The following is a 21452-nucleotide window of genomic DNA, read 5'->3' on the forward strand; positions in this document are numbered from 1 at the left end:
TTGTGTCTCTTGGCTAATTTCCGAAGATGGGGATGAGTGATCAAATGATGAAATTGATGAATGGATATTCACAAACAACCAAGCCCGAGCGGAATTCGAACCCGGCACCCTTGGCGTCGCAGCGCGATGTATGCATTTTAGGAGAGATGTGAATGAAATTCATTCCATGTTTTTTTAATAATAAATGGTATCTTACACGTGGTTATAAAAAGCTATGTCTGTGTTTGAAGGAGATGCATTTATGAGCGGACCAAACATCAGGGGTCTTCCCGATGGGGAAGTGGTAATGCCGTAGCCTTGTAATCAAGGGATCTAGAGTTGGATACCCGGTGGAGGCACATAGTGGGTCAGTCTCACTTTAAACCGTAGGTCCAGTCCCGATTAGCCGTTCTGTGCATAAGAGTGAACTTATGTCGCGTTGAATGACTACTACAAACATTACCTTCTTGTACTGCCAATCTACTCACATAAATGGACTAATTGGTATTTGTTTCCAAGTTTACAGGGTTTAACCACATCGTGTGTTTTTGAACACCACTTGTAAAACTTTCAGCTCTTCCCCCCGCCCCCCACTAAGTCAGACGATGCGCCTTCGTGGATGACTATAACGTCCGTGTTCTTTTCGTCGAAGGCACTTCCGATTACTACTTTAAGTTGCGAGATCTATAATGCGTGTAGCCATAGATTCGGCCAAGCTTTTCTTGGGTCTGTGTAACATTGTGTTACCGTGGCATATGAAACATTTATGATTTTATCTAACCTTATGAGGTTATCTTGTAGTTTTTATGATGATATTTTAATGACGTCATAACAGAAAATGGTCAAGAGTGCCAGGGCATCATTCGGTTTCTGAGTCAGTAAGTAAGGGTTGTCAAATAAAAGCAATAAAAGAAACTTTATACCCTGCTTGACGGTTCAAGTGAAATTCTGCCACACTAACATGGTCGCTAAAGGAAATGGTCGCCAAAGGACTTGGTCTGTAAAGGACATGGTCGCTAAAGGACACTATCCCTAGATAGCGTGGTCGCTAAAGGCCTTGCTTGGTCGCTAAAGGACATGGTGGTTAAAGGGCTTAGCTACTGAAAGACATAGTCGGTAAAGGACATGGTCGCTAAAGAACAAGTTCGCTAAAGGACACGGTTGGTAAAGGACATGGTCGTCAAAGGACGCGTTCGCCAAAGGACACGGTCGCTAAATGATATGATCCCTAAAGAGCATGACCCCTAGAGAGCATGGTCGTTAAAGGACAAGTTCGCTAAAGGACATGATCGCTAAAAAAACTTGGTTACTGAAGGACACAGTCATAAAGGACATGGTCGTTAAAGGACACGGTCGCTACAGGAAGCGGTCGCTAAAGGAGATGGTCGCTAAAGGACACGATCGCTAAAGGACATGGTTGCTAAAGGACATGGCCGCTAAAGTACATGGGCGCTAAAGGACATGGTCGCTAAGGGACATATACGCCAAAGGATACGGTCGCTAAAGGACTTCGTCGCTAAAGGACACGGACGGTAAAGAACATGGTCGCTAGAGGACAAGGTCGCTAGAAGACTTATTTATTTATTTATTTTTATTTTACCTAAAGTTTCAGATACAGTACTGAATGACCATTTTACACTGAGACAGTAACAGCAGGAAAATAACAATAACAACAACAACAAAATAGAGTACAACATGGCACTGAACACAAATCAAAATTATACATACATCGTTAACAATTGTCTAAGACTTTGTTCTGGCAAGAATATGTCCTCATTTGGAGGCAGGTTATTATATGAGTGAGGAAGCCTGTAGAAAAGAGACCGCTGTAGAAGGGAGGGTCTTGTTGTGGGATTGTGAAGGAGCTTAAGGTTACGGGTTGGCCGTGTGGGGACACGTAGATGAAATTTGTTGAGCAGAAATTCGCATTTAATTTTACCATTCATGATTTTGTGCAAAAATTTCATGTCTGCTAATTCGCGACGAGTGTGTGGTGGTTGGATATTGAAGACAGACATAATGTCTGATTTGTGGAGGTGGCTCAGAGAAGGTATTCTGTGGCGAGCAATGGCGTGGAAAAAGTTGAGGACAGAATCAATCCGGGAAAGATTTGTTTTTGGAGCCATGGTCCAGATAGTAGAGCAGTATTCAAGAATGGGGGAGATAAGGGATTTGTAAAATATTCTGATTGATGATTGGTTTTGGATTTCAGTGAACCTGTACAGAAGACCGAGAAGACGGATTGCTGTTTTAGTAGTGTTCGTAATGTGCTCATTAAAGTTTAGTTTTTCGTCGATGATAACCAAGAGATCTTTTTGAGAGGAACCTTTTTTGATGGGATTGTTTTCAAGATAATAAGCAGAATCGTTCCTTTTTAGGGAAATGGTGAGGCAGGAGCATTTCTTAGGATTCAATTGAAGTTTCCACTGGCGACACCACACAAGTAGTTCTGTAAGAGCTTGCTGTAAGATTAAAGCATCGTGTTCTGATGAGATTTCTGTGAAGAGTTTAGTCATCGGCGAACAGAAGTATATTCATAGGGAGAGAGGACAGTCTGTCCGGGACATCATCATTGAAGAAGAAACAAACGTGGGTCTAAGACGCTCCCTTGGGAAACTCCAGACAAGACAGGAAGAAAGCTGGAAGAGGTGCCAGGAAGGATAACACGCTGCTCACGTGCATTCAGATAGTCTTGTAGTAAGGATAGAAATTTCCCATGGATGTTAAATCTGGATTGTAATTTATGAAGAAGGAGATTATGATTGATTTTATCGAAGGCTAAAGGACATAGTAGGTAAAGGACATAGTCGCTAAAGGACTTGGTCGCTAAAGAACATAGTCGGTAAAGGACATGGAAGATATAGGACAAGGTTGCTGAAGCACATAGTCGCTAAATGACATGATCGCTACGCTAAGGGACATGGTCGCCAAAGGACAGCGTCTCTAGAGAGCATGGTTGCTAAAGGATATGGTTGCTAGATAACTTGGTCGCTAAAGGACATGGTCGGTAAAGGACATTGTCGCTAAAGGAATTGGTATCTAAAGATATATGGATGCTAAAAGGCATGGTCGCTAAAGGAGTTGGTAGAATAGCCAAAACTGGCAGAAAAGCGACGTAAAATAACCAAATCAATCCATCTAATACAAGTATATTTTATTTTATTATAGTTAGGCTTTTGTTTTTAAGAGCTTAATTTTGTGTGTGTGTGTGATATTCATATAAGTTTCAAAACGTTCTCAACCTGTGTAGTGTTTTGACTAATTTTTAACCGTTCAGTACTACATCTAAAAAAAATACGTAAATGGTATGTAGGGGTCCTGAGGACCCAAATATAAAATACTGCTATAATGTATATGGCCACTGCTTTAATGAAATTTTTTCAAACATATGTTTATAAAACTGAATAAATTTACAAGAAAATTAATCCTCTTCATTTTCAAGACACTTTGAACAAATATTTTGAGCACAACTTGCACACTGGACACTTCCACAAAAAAAAGTTACATCAACAGTACTTGGGATCCACAGGACCCCACTTACTCAACAGTGTGAGCACGACTGGCTTTCCTGCAAAACTAATGGCTTTTCTAAACTCCTCACCAGATGTCAGGAAACTACAGAGATGGGCAGTCTGCAGAGAAAAGCCATCTGGTGGCAGTCACAAAAAACATATCAACCGGGGTCCTCAGGACCCCAAAGTAGCACTGCAGGGTTAAGACCATAACTACATAACAACACAACTAGTGCAAAATGTTTACAAAACTAATGGGAGGGGTTTCCCCTCTCCCTTATATACGGCTAGTGGCGTTCCCAAGGGGTGTTATTGGGATTCATAACTACCCCTCTTTGGCCCAGTATTCCTAACAAAAAAATAGTCAAAGGCAGGAAAATATGGTGAAATGAGGGCTGACTACTAAAAAAGTATACCTAGCCCCCCCCCCTTTTCGAAAATCCTAGGTACGCCACTGAATTCGGCCACGGTTTGGGGTCAGCGTTGCCCACCTGTCGAACTAAGATTCCTGCAACACGTGCTCGAAGGTTCTTGACCTTATACCTCAGGATTTCCCGCCCTTTTCTTTGTGTGGTCATTTGTATTGTTTCTCGTCGTCATGCTCAAAGCTGCATGAAACGCTTCCCCTCGAGGCAACAATGCTCGCGGGCTTCATAAAGAGTGAAAGTCTCCCTACAATGATCACAACAATACTTACACACTCGCCATTTCCATTTTGAAAGGAAATGGCCCAACAATTGCCTGCTGTGTTTCAGTTGTACAAAAGACATCTACAATTTTTCTTGTACAAAAATTACGCAATAGAAATTACATTTGTAATTTCTGTACAGTCTTCTTGGCAGAAAGTGCTCTATTAATTGATTAATTGATTGAGTTGGTGTTTCAAGTCCACTTTATGCACGGTATGGTTAACCGGGACTGGACCTACAGTTTAAAGTGGGATCCGAACCACTAGGTGCCTCCACCAGGTATCGAACCCGGTGTCCCTTGATTACAAGCCGACGATGTTACCAGACAAAAGATTAAATACACCAAAACTTTAATTTTGCAACTTTAACAAGTTACTTTTAATGTTTATGATTTAGTTATTGTGCATATATATTTTAATTAAATACATTTTTTCAGTTCTGTAGAATGTTTTTTATTAAGTAAACCCGGGACATATTAACATACAAATGAAGCCGGCACATGTAAAATTTGAAGCTGCATTGTTTTGTATTTTCCTTCGCTTTTTGTTGTACAAAATCTATATTTTCTCAAACAGCCATAAACCTATTTGTAGAAAAAATCATAACAAGCATTTAATAAGGAAAACAAATATTCTATCCTGCGATGAAGTTTCATAAACATGGAAATAAGATGTATTTTCTTGCATATATGTGTTGTTCATGAATCAATTATATTTCTAACAGGAGTTGGAATCACACCATAAATGTACAGGGTGTTGAAGAACTGGTAATTGATCATGGTTTGGGTGCTGAGGTTCAGTTACATTTTTTTTGAAACACACTGTGTAAATTTCACAGTACAATTTGCCATTTTAAACTGGTATCAAACATTGTTAGAGATAACTTTGGGTTTGGGACACGGGACTGGTAGTGTAAAAGTGAGACTTTCGGCCACTCCAGAACAGGCATTGCACTGGGTCCTTACTGGTCCGTATTTTGACATAAATACCCAATATTCGTATTTCTTTTTTTGTTACTGAAACAAGCGATCATTCACATTTTTCTTCACAAGATTGACATGTTTTCTATTGACACATTTTTTCATCTTTGTTCAGTTCATGGACAAAGTACACGGAGCCTTATTTTTTTTTTTCGATGTGACTTTCATGGCTTTAAACAAGGTTAAGGCAACGGACCTGCCACAATCGGATGAAAAATTACTCAACTTTTAGAGAAATTACATTTCGAATATTTGTCCCTCACTCGTATCAATGGTAACTATGCAAATGACACATTTTGTGTACAATTGTGTAGTCTATACGGAAAATATGTAGTATACCTCAAAATATGTACCATTCAAATTCACCGCTATATGCCATTTTTTCTTGGTTATAAAGGAAAAGATATGTCGGACCCTGGTTGTAACTGTAATGCAGTGCTCGAAAAATTTTCTTCAAAGCTAGGCGCCAACTCTGAAAATCAGGCGCCAGGAAACCACCTACTAGCAATTGTGCATACTACAGATTGTTTCAAAAGTCACGCAACCCAAACTATGAAAATGTATATCATGAAAACGTAAGAGATATTTACACCTTGTTTTCTGCACTAAACTGATCATGTAAGCTATCACTGGGTTAATAAATTTATTTTAGCATTTATCCAAATAAAAGCAATTGCATAATTTGAAAAAAAAAACATTGTTAATTTGAAGAGAACATCTGAGAATTAATTTTCAACAATAAATACCAACTCTTAATAATGTGTGGGATCATTTGTTGGTGTTTGACTTGTCGAAAACAGTTGCTTTGTGAGCTACAACAGAAGCAGGGTATTTTTCTTTGAAAACTTCTTGCACCTGAGTGTAAGAATTAGTAGTAAAATACTCTTCAGCAATGCACACGCGCTGCTCCAATGTATACGCCATGCTGAATCAATTAAAAAACGAGGCACAGTAGCGGCGAAAGTGAGCGAAGAGAATTCAGGATAACCAGGGGCAGTCTAGAATTCTCTCAAGAGTTCAATTTCGGCACAAAATCTTGATTTATGATTTTTCATGTAGATGTATGGCCAATACTTAGGCACATGTTTGCATGCGTCTTTTGACAATATTTCGACCTGCTTCTGTTGCCATTTACGGAGATATGTCCCAAAAATGTAACTTTTTCACTCAAACCATAAAATCGTCCGTCAAAAATCCATCAAATATTGCACATGACCAATATTGGTCATAAATGATAGATTGATATGGTATCAGTCATCAGACATCTAATTATGACCCTTCGATAATTTCTTAGACATCTTTCTCACTCAATTTCTGGAAAAAGTTTAACCCTGCCTTCCGCCAGTTATTAATTTATCTAATTTTTTGTATGGCGTAAACTGATAATTTTATGGAACGAAAAATATCTTAATGGATGAGGCTTTATAATGCAGAAAACCCGATGTAAATATCTCTTACGGTTTTTATGATATACATTTTCAAAGTTTGGGTTGTGCGACTTTTGAAACATTCTATATAAGAAGCATCACGGTATTCAAAACATCACTAAATCATTGGAGAAAGCAGGAAATGAGAGTAGGAAACAAAGAGTAAGAAATTGTTACTGAATCTATGTAATGTTCACAACGTTGATAAAAAAAAATGCTAACTTACCCTGTACTGCAATTTGAACTTAGAATCTTCAAAATTTCGTACATATTACAGCAAAAGATCACAGTCGCCAGGCTGAAATTTTTAGTCGCCATGGCGACCTGGCGACCGGGATTTTTCGAGCCCTGCTGTAATGTAACAATCAGTTGTCAACTGGAGATGGTGTCCTTGAAGTCCGTCAGCGGTTTATCCAGAATTTTCCATTTGAGTGTGTGTGTGTGGGGGGGGGGGGGGTAATTCGCACTAAATATTAAATATCCAAACTCCTCAGAAGAGACATAAACTGGAAAACCATATATTCGTGCATAAAATGGTCAGTGGCAACATCAGAAGTGACCACCTTCTTCAGGAAATTTCCTTTCGAGTGTCGTATCTCACAAGAAACACTCAACTTTTCGCCTCATCCAGCGTTCCTTGTTCCACAACCAGCCAATATAATAATCTAGCAAGCCAAAGTCGCTTCAACCTTCCGGCTCTAATTCGAGGAAGACCGAGCCGTTAAAATTGAAATCTGTAGGCTGCACGGGTGACAGTTCCCTCTCAGCGGTTTTGATTTCTTACTAGGTGGTTGTCAGCTTTGGCTGCAGGTCGCTTCACCTTCCGGCTCTGACTCGAGACCGGCGAGCCTGTTAACCTCCAAAATTGGAGGCGACAAGCAACTCGCAGCCTGGTTAGACCTTTGATCCATCACCACCACTGTCCAGAAAGCATTTCCTGTTATTGAAGTCGAAATCCTAACGAAAGGTTAATTTTCCAAGTGGTTGCCAGCGTGGTCTGCAAGTTGCAAATTTCAGAAGAATCTTTCACGGCCCGGTATAATTGACTCCAGGGCCCTGCGGTTAAGAAACACTAGTCTAGATCACATGTAAATGTATAGGAAGTAACCCAATTCATTGACACGTTTCTCTCTTATCTTTGCAGATACATTCTTAAGATCGGTGAAGAGGAATTAGCAACTTAATAGGAAGAAGGTAACATAACTCAGTCGCTCTGGCGCTGAACGCTGGCGATCTGGAAGCCAGCAGCATGCCGTTCATAGACGACGACCTCCTGTGGTGCCCGGACAACGATGGGATGATGGTCGATGGATCCTGTTTGGTAGGTGAATCCACGGCACCCCCAACCAATGCAAAGGTCACCGTCAAGGTAAGGAGGGTCATCCGGTGAGAAGATGATGATGACCGATTGACGACTTGACATCATCAGAAATGTCCACGACGCTGTCTCTCCTTTTTCCTTCCGAGGTCGAGGTGGGGGGCGGGGGCGGGATCGAGGCAGGCTGGAAATAAGGTGGAAATACGTACAGTGAAATCTTGGTCCAAATGCCGATCTCCGCGGCGGAGCGGTTAGTACGACGCGCTATGACGCCAGGGGTCCCAGGTTTGAATCCCGGCCTGTGCAATGGCCTCTTTGTTATCACTCATCCTCATCTTCGCGATTAGCCCAAAGTGGCAGAAAAGCGAAGTAAAATAAACAAAATCAACCAACCTTGGTTCAAGCATTGAAGATTGCCAAAGAACAAGGAGGAACATTGATTTCATTGTTTTGATAAATTTCCCTGAAAGAAATGGACGTACCTCTTGGTGACTAAAATTTCCACCTTTCGCCGCTTGTCCTGTTTTCAAAAGAAAGCTGGAAGTTATAGAATATGGTCGAAACTTGAAGAAGTGAAGGGTAGGAAATTAGGCACAGAAATACAATTTTAGTTAACTTCTTCCTCAGTGGAGAAGTTGAATTTAAAGGCGACTAAATTGTCCTAAATTAAAATTATTTAGTCCACTGACGACACATTTAGCTCAGTTGCGTTCAAGTGCATGCACGCTAATGAGAGAAAGTGGGGGGAGGGGAGCTATAACCCCCAAATTTCTAAACTGAGTACAACAGACTTTGACCATTCAATAGATTACCGGTATAACCAAGAGCTGGAGAAAAAAAAAACATTGTCATGTAACGGAGATGCAAATGCAAATTCCATAAATAGCTAACCTCTTTTATTTGTTTACTGATTTTTAAGGTTATTTTTATTTTATTTCAAAGACGATTTTTAATATGTATATTTAATTTCTTTTATTCTATCACTGATCAGTAAAAATAGATAGGAGGAGACCATTTCAATCTGAACAGTGAGTGTGTGGAGGGAGGGGGAGAGAGAGAGAGGGGCTTTCCGATAGCTTAGTGGCTAATGCTATAACCAAGGAGTTCCGGGTTCGACTCGCGGTGGATGCACTTAGCACAGTCAGTGGGTTTCCGCTTTAAACTGTCTGCTCATTCCATGATTACCCTATCAGCATAAAGAAAAATTAAGAAGCAACTTTCACATTTCAGCAGTTGTAATACAAAATGCTTGAACTGATTTCACTGTATTTTATTTCCTTCGTGAAAAGATCCAGCCACTATCTCTAGGTTTAAAAATTTACGTGTTAAAGCTTCAAGGGAAATGTGCATTTTCCCTGCAATAAAAGGTCAAGTTAAAAGTCTGAAATTTACCCTTCTTCATTCGGTTCGAATATGCATAGCCTCAAACAAAAGATGAGATTTCAGTTCTCTGCTTTGGAGGACATTCGATTCTGTTCTCCATTCCTTTAGTCAAACTTCAGTGAATGGCAGTACAACAGTATCTAGTTCACATTTATCTCACTGTCCTCCTCACTTATTCTGGTAAGCTTTGGTGAGGAAATAATAAATTATTATATGCTTTCTTGTGGTTTATCTTCCCGTAGTATGTTGTATCTCTTTAGATAGAGCAATCACTATTAGGTATATCCCTTATTTTAGGCTTGTGTGTCTTCCTGTTTATCACCTCCTTCAGTAGCTAGCTGTCTTTGAATTCTTTCCTTTCTTCCATACATCTAAAATATTTCTCCATTTTCGTCTTTCTCTTTAGCATCGTGCATATGATTATTTATTATTTACTTTACTATAATAAAAACATTTTTCATATATTACTTGAACCCTTGAGAGTTCTTCGTTCTTAATTTGTCACAACATTAACCTTAGATAGTTCTCCTTTCCATCCTCTAGTTGTTTGGGCTTTCACTTTCATATTATATTTACTTTCATATCTTGTACTGCTTTACTTGGATTTTTGTAATAAATAATATATTTTCCTCTCCCTATTGATATGATAAAAATATTATTTTTTAACAATAGAAGTATTTGTAGAATAGCAGTAACAAACTGAATAGATGTTTCTTGTCACGTAAATATTCAAACATATTATTACTATATTATTTTTCTTACTGCATGATTCATTTCGCAAGACAGTAAGTCAAATTAATTATGAATTAGATTTTGCACCCTGTATTCCGTCTCTTTGTTTTTCCTCATTACTACTTTTCTTCCGATTGTATCCCTTTCCATATAGTTTTCCTATGTGTTATTGTTCTTAATTTTTTATTTTTTTTTATTTTGCTAAGATATTAACTTCAAATTACCTATTTCGTCCCTTCAAGACGTAAGTTTGTCGTAAACCGTCCTTAATTCCTTCATGTTGATGTTTGCATTACTTATTTTCTTAGCGTGAACCTTTTGTCGAAACTTTTCACATCGTTGAAAAATTCGTAAATTGATGTGGGTACTGAAATTTAAGAAATAATGAGTTTACCGGTAATAGAAATATGAATTGAAAATAAAATCCAAATGCTTAAGCTATGTAAAATTTGTTGTTGATACAGATGTTACTTTTCAATTTACTTCTCTTGCTTTTGAGCCTTTTTTGGTGGGGCTTAATCAATGGATATTTAAAAAATATATATTTCCCCCTCTTATCTAAAAAAAATAATAATAAATAAGCAAAATATAATAAACATAAACGATAAAGTAACAGCTTTTATTTACTTATATAAACAGATTAAAGCCACGGTTCTATTTATTTAGACAAAAATATTAAGTGCGATACTAGTAAATCTGTGTATTATATTTCGAAGTGAATATATAAACAAATGCAAATTATACGTATCGAATTGGAAATTGAGAAACTTTGCTGCTGTTGCTACATAATAATCTGCAAAGTGAAAAGTAAAAAAAAATATTCTGTTTGATGAAAAAGAATAGTAAAAGTGGCACTTTCTAAACTGTATATATGTCAATTGTAGTTCTAAACACAATACAATAAAATATTTCTAATTAAACTATTACTAAAAGAATCAAATTTGAAACGTTAATATTAATATCAGTATAATTAATATAAATAATTTTCACGTAAGGGTTTTAGAAACACCAAGGCAAGTTTCTTGAGAATAGTTTTATAATCAGTGCATTTTTTTTCCCGATTAAAAGCAATCATAAACTCCGTCGAAGAGAAATACTTTCGTCTTTCATTCTTTCTGTACACGTTGACTTTCCCTAAGACACAAGACTGACATAGAACACTGACTATATTATTATGATTATTTTAGCTTTCTTGTACACCTATATTTTAATTTCATTTTTTTCTGTTTGTAGAATAGAACGTAAAAGCATGTTACACTCTTGGTCCAGCGTAGTAGAAATACAGTTGATACATAGTTTACCTATTTTCTCGACCTAGTGTTTATATTAAACTAATTCATCCACAATTTAAATTAGTATTCGTGATTCTAATTTGTGTATCCCAATGCCCGAGTGTCCAGTATTTCCTCATCATTTTCATGTGACTTATGTGTGTTGGTTGGTAGGAATGTACAGGATGTCCAGGTTTGAATACATATTTTTATTTTTAAAAATATTGGTAATTATAGCTTAACTCGATTTTGAGGTACTTAAGATGGAAAATTAATGTTGCAAAATATTTGAAATTATCATTATTCATTATTTAACAAGGGTGTAACTTCTTATGGATCCAGTCTGCTCCCTAACACTTTTGTTGATACCGTATATTCATGCATGCACTGGTGTATTTATTTATTTATTTCCAGGCTCTTAATATTCATTGATCTCCTAACACATGTGATGGTATATACAGTATATAGTATTATATGTCGGTCTATCTAATTAGTATCTAAATATACAGTATATATACAGTATACAGTATATGTACAGTATATATTGATTGAATTGGTGTTTTAAGTCCACTTTGTGCACAGTAAGGCTAATCAGGACTGGACTTACAGTTTAAAATAAGATCCGAGCCACTATGTGCCTCCACCGGGTATCGAACATGTACAGTATATAGGCCTAGTATTATATGTCGGTCTATCTACTTAGTATCCAAGTATACAGACACATTTAAGTGAATAAAGCAAAGTAGCTTTGCAACTGTGGCCGTTATTTCAAATTTGTTCAGTGTACTTTATTTTTGGTATTGTAGTTTCTTTTGTAAAGATATAACATGATACAGTCTCGAGCAAAAGTAAACTTTAGACAGGTGAACTTTGAATCTGATTTAATCGCCAAGTTCTCGTACATTGTGTAACATTATAGGATATACAGTATGTTCATATATATCAAATATATTTATTTATTTATTTATTTCTCATTCTCTCTCCCTCCCTCTCCTGCTTTAATTTTGTATTTAATGTGGAATTAAATTAATATCTGCAGAGCAAAGAAATGAAAACGAAATCTTGGGGAAAAAAAAAACTATAAACAGAATACCAAAAGGACGTGATCTAAATATCTATTCCAGAATTATCTTGAACCTCCCCAATAGCGTATTAGTAATCAATGGGTACCGGGTCTCAATACCCGATCGAGGCACATAGTAGTTCGGGTCCCATTTTAAAACTGTAGGTCTAGTCCCGATTAGCCTATCTGTGCATAAAGTGGACTTAACTTCAGAATTCTCGTGAGTCTTTTTCTATCAGCAATTATCTTTGCATGGTATGCAACCAGCCAATTTGTTGTGATTTAGGTTGCCTTGGTTTAATGACTGATTCAAGTTCCGAGTTGACCATTTCCTTTTTATCTGAATGGATGATATTCAGCGAACAACTTTCCCCGCAATTCATTGCGCGAAAGCACACCCGCAGCCATGATTCCGGCAAACGTTTAGCAGCACAGACGGAGCGTGTTGAAAACACGTTTGATAAGCATTGCGCTCACAGCTTTTGTGGCAGTGATTCAAGGTACAGTGTCTCTCAAAAGTTTTAGGACAACGACATTTTAAACTAAGGCAACCCAAATTACGTAAGGCGCTGGTGGATTGCGTGTAGAGTTAGGCTCAATTTCAGGGTTGCCATATGCACAATAGATATTTACGACATACGCGAAAGGAATAAAACCAAGAATTATTGTATAAAACTCTAAAAAAATATTACATTTGTCGCAAATAAGAAATACTTTCTGAAAGAGAGAAAATCGATTTTCTAGTATTTCATCGCTGATGAGGCTACACAAAGGAAAAGAGGAGAGAGGAAACGAAAAGGGACAACAAATGACAGGAGAAAAGAGAGAACGAAAGGGGAAGAGGAAAAGTAAAGGAGGGAAGAAAAGATAGGACAGATGTGGATAGGAGAAGTAACGAGGAGAAAGGGAAAAGATGCGAGGAGAGATGAGGAAAATGGAGCAAAGAGGAGAAGAGAGGAGGGAAAGAGATAAGAGGAGAGGAGAAGAGGAGGTTTGAGAGGAGAGGAGGAGACGAGAAGAAAGGAGTTTAAAGTAAAGTAAAAGAGAGAACATGAGAAGAACGAAAAGAAGAGGAGAAGAGTGCAGTGGAGTCGGAAATCTAAGACAGGAGAGGAGATAAGAGGAGTGGAGAAGAATGGGATGGAGACAAGAGGGAAGGTGATATGATATGTAAGCAGAGGATAAGAAGGGAGGTAAGAAGGAGAAGGAGAGAAGAGAAAGGAGACGAGGGGAGAGATGAAGTATTTGTAGAAAATATCTTCTCAGCGTCAAGAATTGATGCATTGATCAAAATATCGACATGAAACATTCAATAATATTTTAAAATGAATTGGAGAATGTATTAGATCGGTGCAAAATGCCTTTTGGCTGAGCTCAGAGCGAGATAAAATCTGCCACGTAAGATCTTTGATTCTACCTGCGATTATACCACTAAAAACATGAATTTAATTTTCATATCTATAAGAATTATCCATTTTTTCTCCACTTCTCAGTTCGTTGAAATGGATGTTTTGTTATTTAACATTTCTCCTCCCCCCATCGTTAATTCCAAATAGAATCATTCCGTTTCACCTTGCTTGGATAATGAACACAATGGGATATGTCTAAAACTTACGAAAATTTTCTACCACCGGAGGGAATTAAACCTGCGACCATCAGGTTGACAATCTACAACGGTAACCACTACCCTACAAACTATCGTTCTTGAGAATAGCTACGAAGAGATGACCAGTGTGAAATGTAGATGCAACTCTCCTCCTACATGTAATGTGAAAAAGAATACTTGTTTGTAACAAAGAAAACGAAGGTATAGCTCGACCACAAGGAAAACCTTCCCTCAAAAGCGTTCGCGCATCTTCCCTGCTGTTATTTGTGCTCGGGGCAGTGTTGCCAGGTCAGACTTGAAAAAATCGGGAGATTGTTCCTTGGGAAACCAGAAGATCTGCTACAAAATCCGATGATCTAATAGTAGAGGTTGAAGGACCTTCTCGGCGGCGGCATAGGCGTGCGCACTGGGGGGCAATAGGATGTCTGCAGATTTTTTCCAGCGAGGGGGAAACAGTGTATTTTTATCAGGCGGGTAAACGAGGCATATTACCCAGTATAATGTTGCCCTCTCAGAAAACACCACTTGAGTTTGAAATTATCACGTTCCTACATCCCTATTATAAAAATGGATGTAAATTACTGTGACTGAAATCAACTCATACGTCTGAAATAATAAGTACTTTTATGTCAACATTCATTTTCCTGAAGGGGAGGGGATGGGGACCATCCTTGCACTTCCTTCTGGACGTCCATGCCGCTTTATAATTTTGTAGAAAATTAAGTATTTAAGTATAGAATAGTATATTAAGGATAGTTAAATTAAGTATTTTCAAGCCGATGAAAGTTGGAAGCAGCTACGGGGGAGGGGGTGCATTATTTCCTTTGTAATTGAACTATGCCGCTTCGTTCTCTAGCAAATTTCTTGTTATTAACACTCACATGCTTTATTCGTCAGTTATGCTGCCTCTATGTTGCTGCATTTAATATATAATAGACACACACACACACACACACACATACATATACAAAATAATTTGCCCACGCTACGAAGTCAGTATTTCTACTTAGTAAGTCAAGGATGTTTCACTGTGTTTGTGTAACTTCATTCATTTCATCAGTTTTTCATTCATCCATATTGTCGTACTTACACGTAGAGGCACAAAAGCGACGTAAAATAATTAAAATAGAAATAGATTTTCAGGTGGAATAAAATACAAGCATCTAAAAATAGTAATGTACATGGACGTCCGCAGGATTTTTTCCAGGCAGGGGCAAGGAAGGTATTTTTTTTCTGAGGGGGCAAAGAAGGCACATTTTCTCCAATAATAGTGTAGTTCCCTCAAAAAACATTGCTTAAATTTCAATGTATCATATTCATGCAATAATTAACACACATTATTGCAGCTGAAATGAAATTATATGTGAAAAATATATAATTTTTGGTTGACTTTCATTTTCCAGGGGGGCCACGCCCCCCCCCCCTTCGGGACGCCCATGGTAATGTAGTAATAGTAATAAAATAATAATAATGTCCTAGCACATCGTTTGGCATAATTTCACAGTTCAAACAGCACTTTTCATGGCTGAGTGGAGTTCCACTCTCCCCTCCATGTTCAAGTAAGGTGACCAGGAAACTTGTTTTTGAGCAGGCCGTCGGAGGTGCCATAGAAATAGTTTATTATGGAATCCTACCGAGAAATCAATAGGTCTGGCAACACTGACGTTGGCCGCTCTGAAGGCTCCTTCCTCCTGTCTTTTTCCCCCACCCGCCAGCGCGATGGGGTCTGCGCAGGTTTCTTTCCTTGTGGTTCCACTATAGTACGAATCGGCGCAAACATTTAATGGAGAATTGCACATGATGAAAACTTTTCATTCGATATTTTCGGAGGTATCCTTGCATTGAACTGGAGCGGGTAAAAGTGTAAAATTAGTATGTCCTAGATCACCACAGATATAAATAGTTATTTAATTAATATTTGTCAATGTCGTTCTTCTCATGTTATCTCTTTTACTCTACTTTAAACTCCTTTCTTCTCGTCTCCTCCTCTCCTCTCATCTCTGTCCCTCCTCTCTTCTCCTCTCTGCTCCATTTTCGTCATCTCTCCTCGCATTTTTGCCCTTTCTCCTCATTACTTCTCCTATCCACATCTGTCCTACCTTTCCTTCCCTCCTTTACTTTTCCTCTTCCCCTATCGCTCTCTTTTTTCTCCTCTCATTCGTTGTCCCTTTTCTTTTCCTCTCTCCTCTTTTCCTTTTTGTAGACTCATCAGCGATGAAATACTAGAAAATCGATTTTCTCTCTTTCAGAAAGTATTTCTTATTTGCCACAAATGTAATACTGATTTTTTTTTAGAGTTTTATACAATAATTCTTGGTTGTATTCCTTTCGCGTATGTCGTAAATATCTATTGTGCATATGGCAACCCTGAAATTGAGCCTAACTCTACACGCAACCCACCAGCGCCTTACGTAATTTGGGTTGCCTAGTTTAAAATGTCGTAGTCCTAAAACTTTTGAGAGACACTGTACAAATATAACGATTATAAACTTTCACATTAGATTATATACCAAACGTAGACTTCAACAATGCAACAATGACCAGAGTATCTAAAAAGCTGCTATTTGCCACAAAACAACGTTGTATAAAGCTATGCAACATACGAAAAAAATACAGGACTATGGAGCCTGTTTCTTATGGAATCAATCGGACCTATCCGATAGTGCTGTGGCTAATGCTATTCCCTTGTAATCGAAGGATCCGAAATTCGATTCCCGCTGGAGGGATTTTTTTTAAAAAAAAAAATTTTTAGAAAGTGAATTAAAACAAACTTTTTCTCGTGAAAATTATAATTTATAGAAATATTCCGAAGTACAAAATTGTGTACTATATTTTTTAAGGCTGTAACGTATCACTGTCACTTTTCCTATGTGTATTGAGACAGGCATAGAAGATATGCTGAAAAGCGTACACAAATATACGCATAATTCGAACGCACCCGCTGATTGATAAGCAATATTTCAAATTTTCTGTGAACATTATTTGAGATCGTACAGCAACCACACACGTTGCAAAGCGTGCGGATGTAAAGAATAACACAAAAGTCATATAACGCTAGGCATAAACACAGTACTTGCCTCTAAAATACGATTCATATTTCACCCTGGATTGGAAAAATCACACCATCTTAACCACGGACGAAAGCCGAAACTGTATAAAGGCGGGCGTGATGCTGATCACATCACCCCCACTCACGACCGGATCAAGAAAGTGTGTGGCGTTACCCCCACCCCTATACGCCTTCATGGCGTGGTGCTAAGCACAGAGGAGCACTTAACCCTTTTTTTTTACACACGCACACAGAGATAAAGCAATAAAGAAGTAGAAACGTCGAGAAGGGGAAATTAAGAAAGTAATAGCAAGAACTGAGGAAGAAAGAGCAAGATCAGAAAACACGAAGAAGGAATATCACTTTCAGAAGATGATTCTTAGTTATTGGAATAATATGTCTGGCAACTCTGAAAGTGCTGCAGTTATAATCGTATAATCATAGAATAGTTATATGTATGGTATAATGTAATCTAGAATGCCACAACCTTTCAAGAAGACATTCTTCATGATTATCTGGTTAAATATATAGCAAAATAGTGCTTGGTGACAACAGATTTTCACGAATGCGTTTAGCAATTTCGCAAGATTCCTTGAAAAATAATTGCGGAAAGTACTTATCTTTGGTAAACGCTTAGTAGGTCACACAGAAAAAAAAACGGCTTAACATTTTGTAATTGATTGGACAGGGCCTTGGTTGCAAGCACCGTGAACCGAAAACTTTCTTTCCCTTAACTTTTTTTTCTGTCACGTGAACGAAGTGTGTCGTTATCGGTCATCAACCTCGGAATTCGTTTCAGCAGTTTTCGTGGTGCAGAATCGAAATAAAGGCTCCCATGGTTCGAATGAATGTATTCTTGAGTCACGAAAAAAGGAGAGAGAACCAACCATTTGAGTTCCTTTTGAGTTCGTGTTCTTCGTGCCGAAGTAACAGATTCAACGTCGGCTACGCAGATTCAACTGCAGACGTCATTTCCCTTTCGTTCGACTAAAAGTCCTTAACTAGCGCCGCCACGCGGAAGATACTGGAAATTTAGTTGTCATACGAGAACAGTTTTGAAATGAATGAATGTTGCGTATTCTCAAGATGGGTTGGACAGGTGTATAGGGGTGCATATAGGATGTGTTCCAAAACATTCAATCGGGCATTCATATATAGAATGTAAGGTTCTAGACATGCGATTGGATTAAAATATTCATGATTTAATCGAATTACGAAGTACTTTCTGGTATAAGCTAACAAAAAAGGATTGAGTATTAGGACATAGCCTGAATGTCCTAATGAATACTAACCTCGCGTAAAAATACTCATTGTGAAACAATGTTTCCAAAGATACATTGGTGGACGACAGAATGTGAAGAGGCAAAATCAAATAGAAAAATCAGAGAAAAACAATATGCCTCATGTCCCAATCCTGAAAACCTCATATCATGGAAAAAGTCCGTAGCTCAAGCACGAAAAATATACTTACAAACCAAACGACAAGCATGGATTAACTACTGCAATTCGATAGACATGCAGGAATCATCCCGAAATATTTGGCATAAATTCAATTCTTTACGCAAACCACGTTCTCCTCAAAAAAGACCGATAGATGACAGTTGGCAACATCAATTTCTCTCCCAATTAACTCCACCATCTGTTCACCTACATTATGATGATAACGAGAATCTCCCTTCAAAATTTACAAAAGATTTTCCACCTGTAACCCGAGAGGAATTAACAACAATTCTTAAAAATGTGAAAAACACAGCACCAGGTCTCGATGGTATTCCGTACCAGGCCATAACACATTTACCGAATACCGGAACAGATATTCTTGTTTCACATTACAACAATATATATCAAACCGGCATAGTTCCGTTAGAATGGAAAAATCATGTAGTTGTTCCAATTTTAAAAGCAAACAAATCTCCGGACCATGCATCCTCATACAGACCAATAGTACTAATTTCAGTTTTGGAAAAAATATTTGAGCGCACAATGAAAAATAGACTATCCTGGTTATTAGAACGCGAAAATTTTTTTCATTCCACACAATTTGGATTTCGAACTAATCTTAGTAGTCAAGATGCTATAGCCACTCTAACAGCAGCAATTCAAAATAGTAAAATTACACGTTCCTACTGTTTCAGTTTATTTATAGATATTGAAAAAGCTTATGATTCTATAAATTTAAATAATCTTTGTCATAAATTAGAGAATCTTCATATACACCCAAAACTTTCAACAATTGTGTGGAATCTATATTCCAACAGGATTATATTCGGATGGTTCGCCGACAAACTAAGCGATCCTCGTTCCACTTCAATCGGCATACCTCAAGGCTCACCTCTGAGCCCTCTCTTATTTAATATCTATACGAATGAGATACATGCATTACCAATTCTACCATTTCATCCCCTTCAGTATGCAGATGATTTCTGTTTCTATAACATTACAGATGATGCTACTCAAGGTATAATAGCAATGCAGAATTTAATCGCCATCATAAGAGCGTGGTTTTTCAAAGAAGGATTATCCATCAGCGAAACAAAATCAAAAATTATTTGCTTTAATAATAAACGATTGGATACTCATCCTAACAATATACCACACATTTCTAATATCCCAGTAATAGAAACACATAAATATTTAGGTATACATTTTGACAGGCGATTCACATGGAATACACACATCACGCATTTAATCAATAAAGGCCGTAAAATAATAAATATACTCCGTAGTATCACAACAATTAAATGGGGTGGCCACCCCAAAATCTTACTGCTATTTTATAGGAATTGTTTTCGATCAAACTTTGAGTATGCAGCCTTTAGTTATGGGGGTGCAAAATTAAGTCTTTTAGACAAAATAGACATACTACAGAGAAAAGCTTTGAGGACCTGCTTAGGTCTCATGCAGTCCTGTCCTAATGTCAGTGTATATATGGAAAGCAGAGAAACTAGTTTGACACATAGACGGATCCAATTAACAATAAAATTTCTGCTCAAAACCTGGGAAAATCATTCGCACCCATTCAATAAATTATTTGAAATACAAAAACAATGGACAGAAAATAAAGCCATAGATCCTAAACACACATTCTTTTATTTTGTATATTGCCAATACATAGACCTGGAATCACGTGCAAAGTCTTTTACCTTCCAACATCCTTTAATTTATCAATTAGACATACCCTTATATACCCAATGCAATATCCATTTCAGGGATTTAGGAAGACACATCATGTATAAAGAGAAATGGCCAACACACCTAATCATATATACTGATGGATCCAAAGACCGCCTAGGTGTGGGTTGTGCTTATTTCATTCCAGATCAAAATATAAACAAACAATTCCGTTTACCACCTGACACTTCTATTTTCACTGCAGAAAGTTATGCAATATATAAAGCTCTCACATACGCTATCCATAATAATTACACAAAAATTCTCATCATAACAGATGCTTTAAGCGTATTAATGGCGCTGAGTTCCTCATATCCTCAGATTTGTAAACATCCTTTATTCATCATACTTATAATCCAACAAACTCAGTATGCTAATGGAAGAAATATCAACGTCCAGTTTAGTTACGTAAAGGCTCACCAAGTAAACACGGGAAATGAACGTGTGGACACATATGCCAAAGCCGCTCGATCATCGGAAACTACCTCACTTGCGAGACTTCCATACACGGACCTTCTTCCAAGAGTTAAATATAAACTTCAAGAAAAATGGAAACAGTGGTGTATAGAACAATTTCAATCCACGGGCAACACATATAAATGGTTTGCAGAACATTCACAAAACAAACCTTGGTACTACCCATATAATTTTCCAAGATCAGTTATTACTTTTATAATACGTCTACGTACAGGTCATGTTCGCACTAATGATCATTTATCACGACTACATATTACAACAAAACAAGCCTGCGCATGTGGAGAAGATAATCAAGATGCTACACATCTCTTTTTACAATGTCCCAATTTCGACAGAGAACGAGATAAATTATATAGTGGTTTACGTCGAAATAGAATTCCATTCCCTACATCTCTTACTGCCCTGCTCACGGACCCTACTCCTCCCACCATATGGCTTCTTTATGGATATGCAAGAAGATGTAATTTGACGATCTAACAAACAGTATAAATAAATATCAATAGATGTTTTTTTTCATTCTTGTGAAATATAAGTGAATAGCGAACTAAATACATAAAAAAAAAATAAAAAAAAAAAAAAAAAAAACTCAGGAAGATGACTAAAATCGACTACCAGTTGATAGGGTCAGAAAAAGAAGAAGAAGAAGAAGAAGCCTGAATGTATGAAAAGAAAATGTGTTACCTGTGTGATGCTTTTAAAATGTAGTCAAGTTTCACTTTATTTGTCTGTGAAGAATATAAGGTTACAGATGCTAATAATATTTGTTCATGAAATATGCAAATTAAATGCATTCACA

General features: G+C 37.5%; 1 protein-coding gene across 7 annotated transcripts in view; it reads left to right on the plus strand.

Annotated features, from left to right (window-relative positions):
* The window catches only part of Eip74EF (Ecdysone-induced protein E74), a 776515-nt gene that overhangs the window by 302528 nt on the left and 452535 nt on the right, over positions 1–21452 (plus strand). For 5 of the 7 annotated variants that reach the window (XM_083119484.1, XM_083119487.1, XM_083119488.1 and 2 more), the window contains one exon: positions 7731–7955. In XM_083119484.1, coding sequence (XP_082975610.1) covers positions 7836–7955 — 120 coding nt within the window. In that variant the 5' untranslated portion in view covers positions 7731–7835. The remainder of the gene's footprint in view (positions 1–7730; positions 7956–21452) is intronic. The other 2 variants (XM_083119490.1, XM_083119491.1) reach the window with 1 other exon arrangement.

The sequence above is a fragment of the Lepisma saccharinum genome, chromosome 3 (assembly GCF_977018435.1).
Source record: "Lepisma saccharinum chromosome 3, izLepSacc3.1, whole genome shotgun sequence".
In the NCBI taxonomy this organism is placed as follows: Eukaryota; Metazoa; Arthropoda; class Insecta; order Zygentoma; family Lepismatidae; genus Lepisma; species Lepisma saccharinum.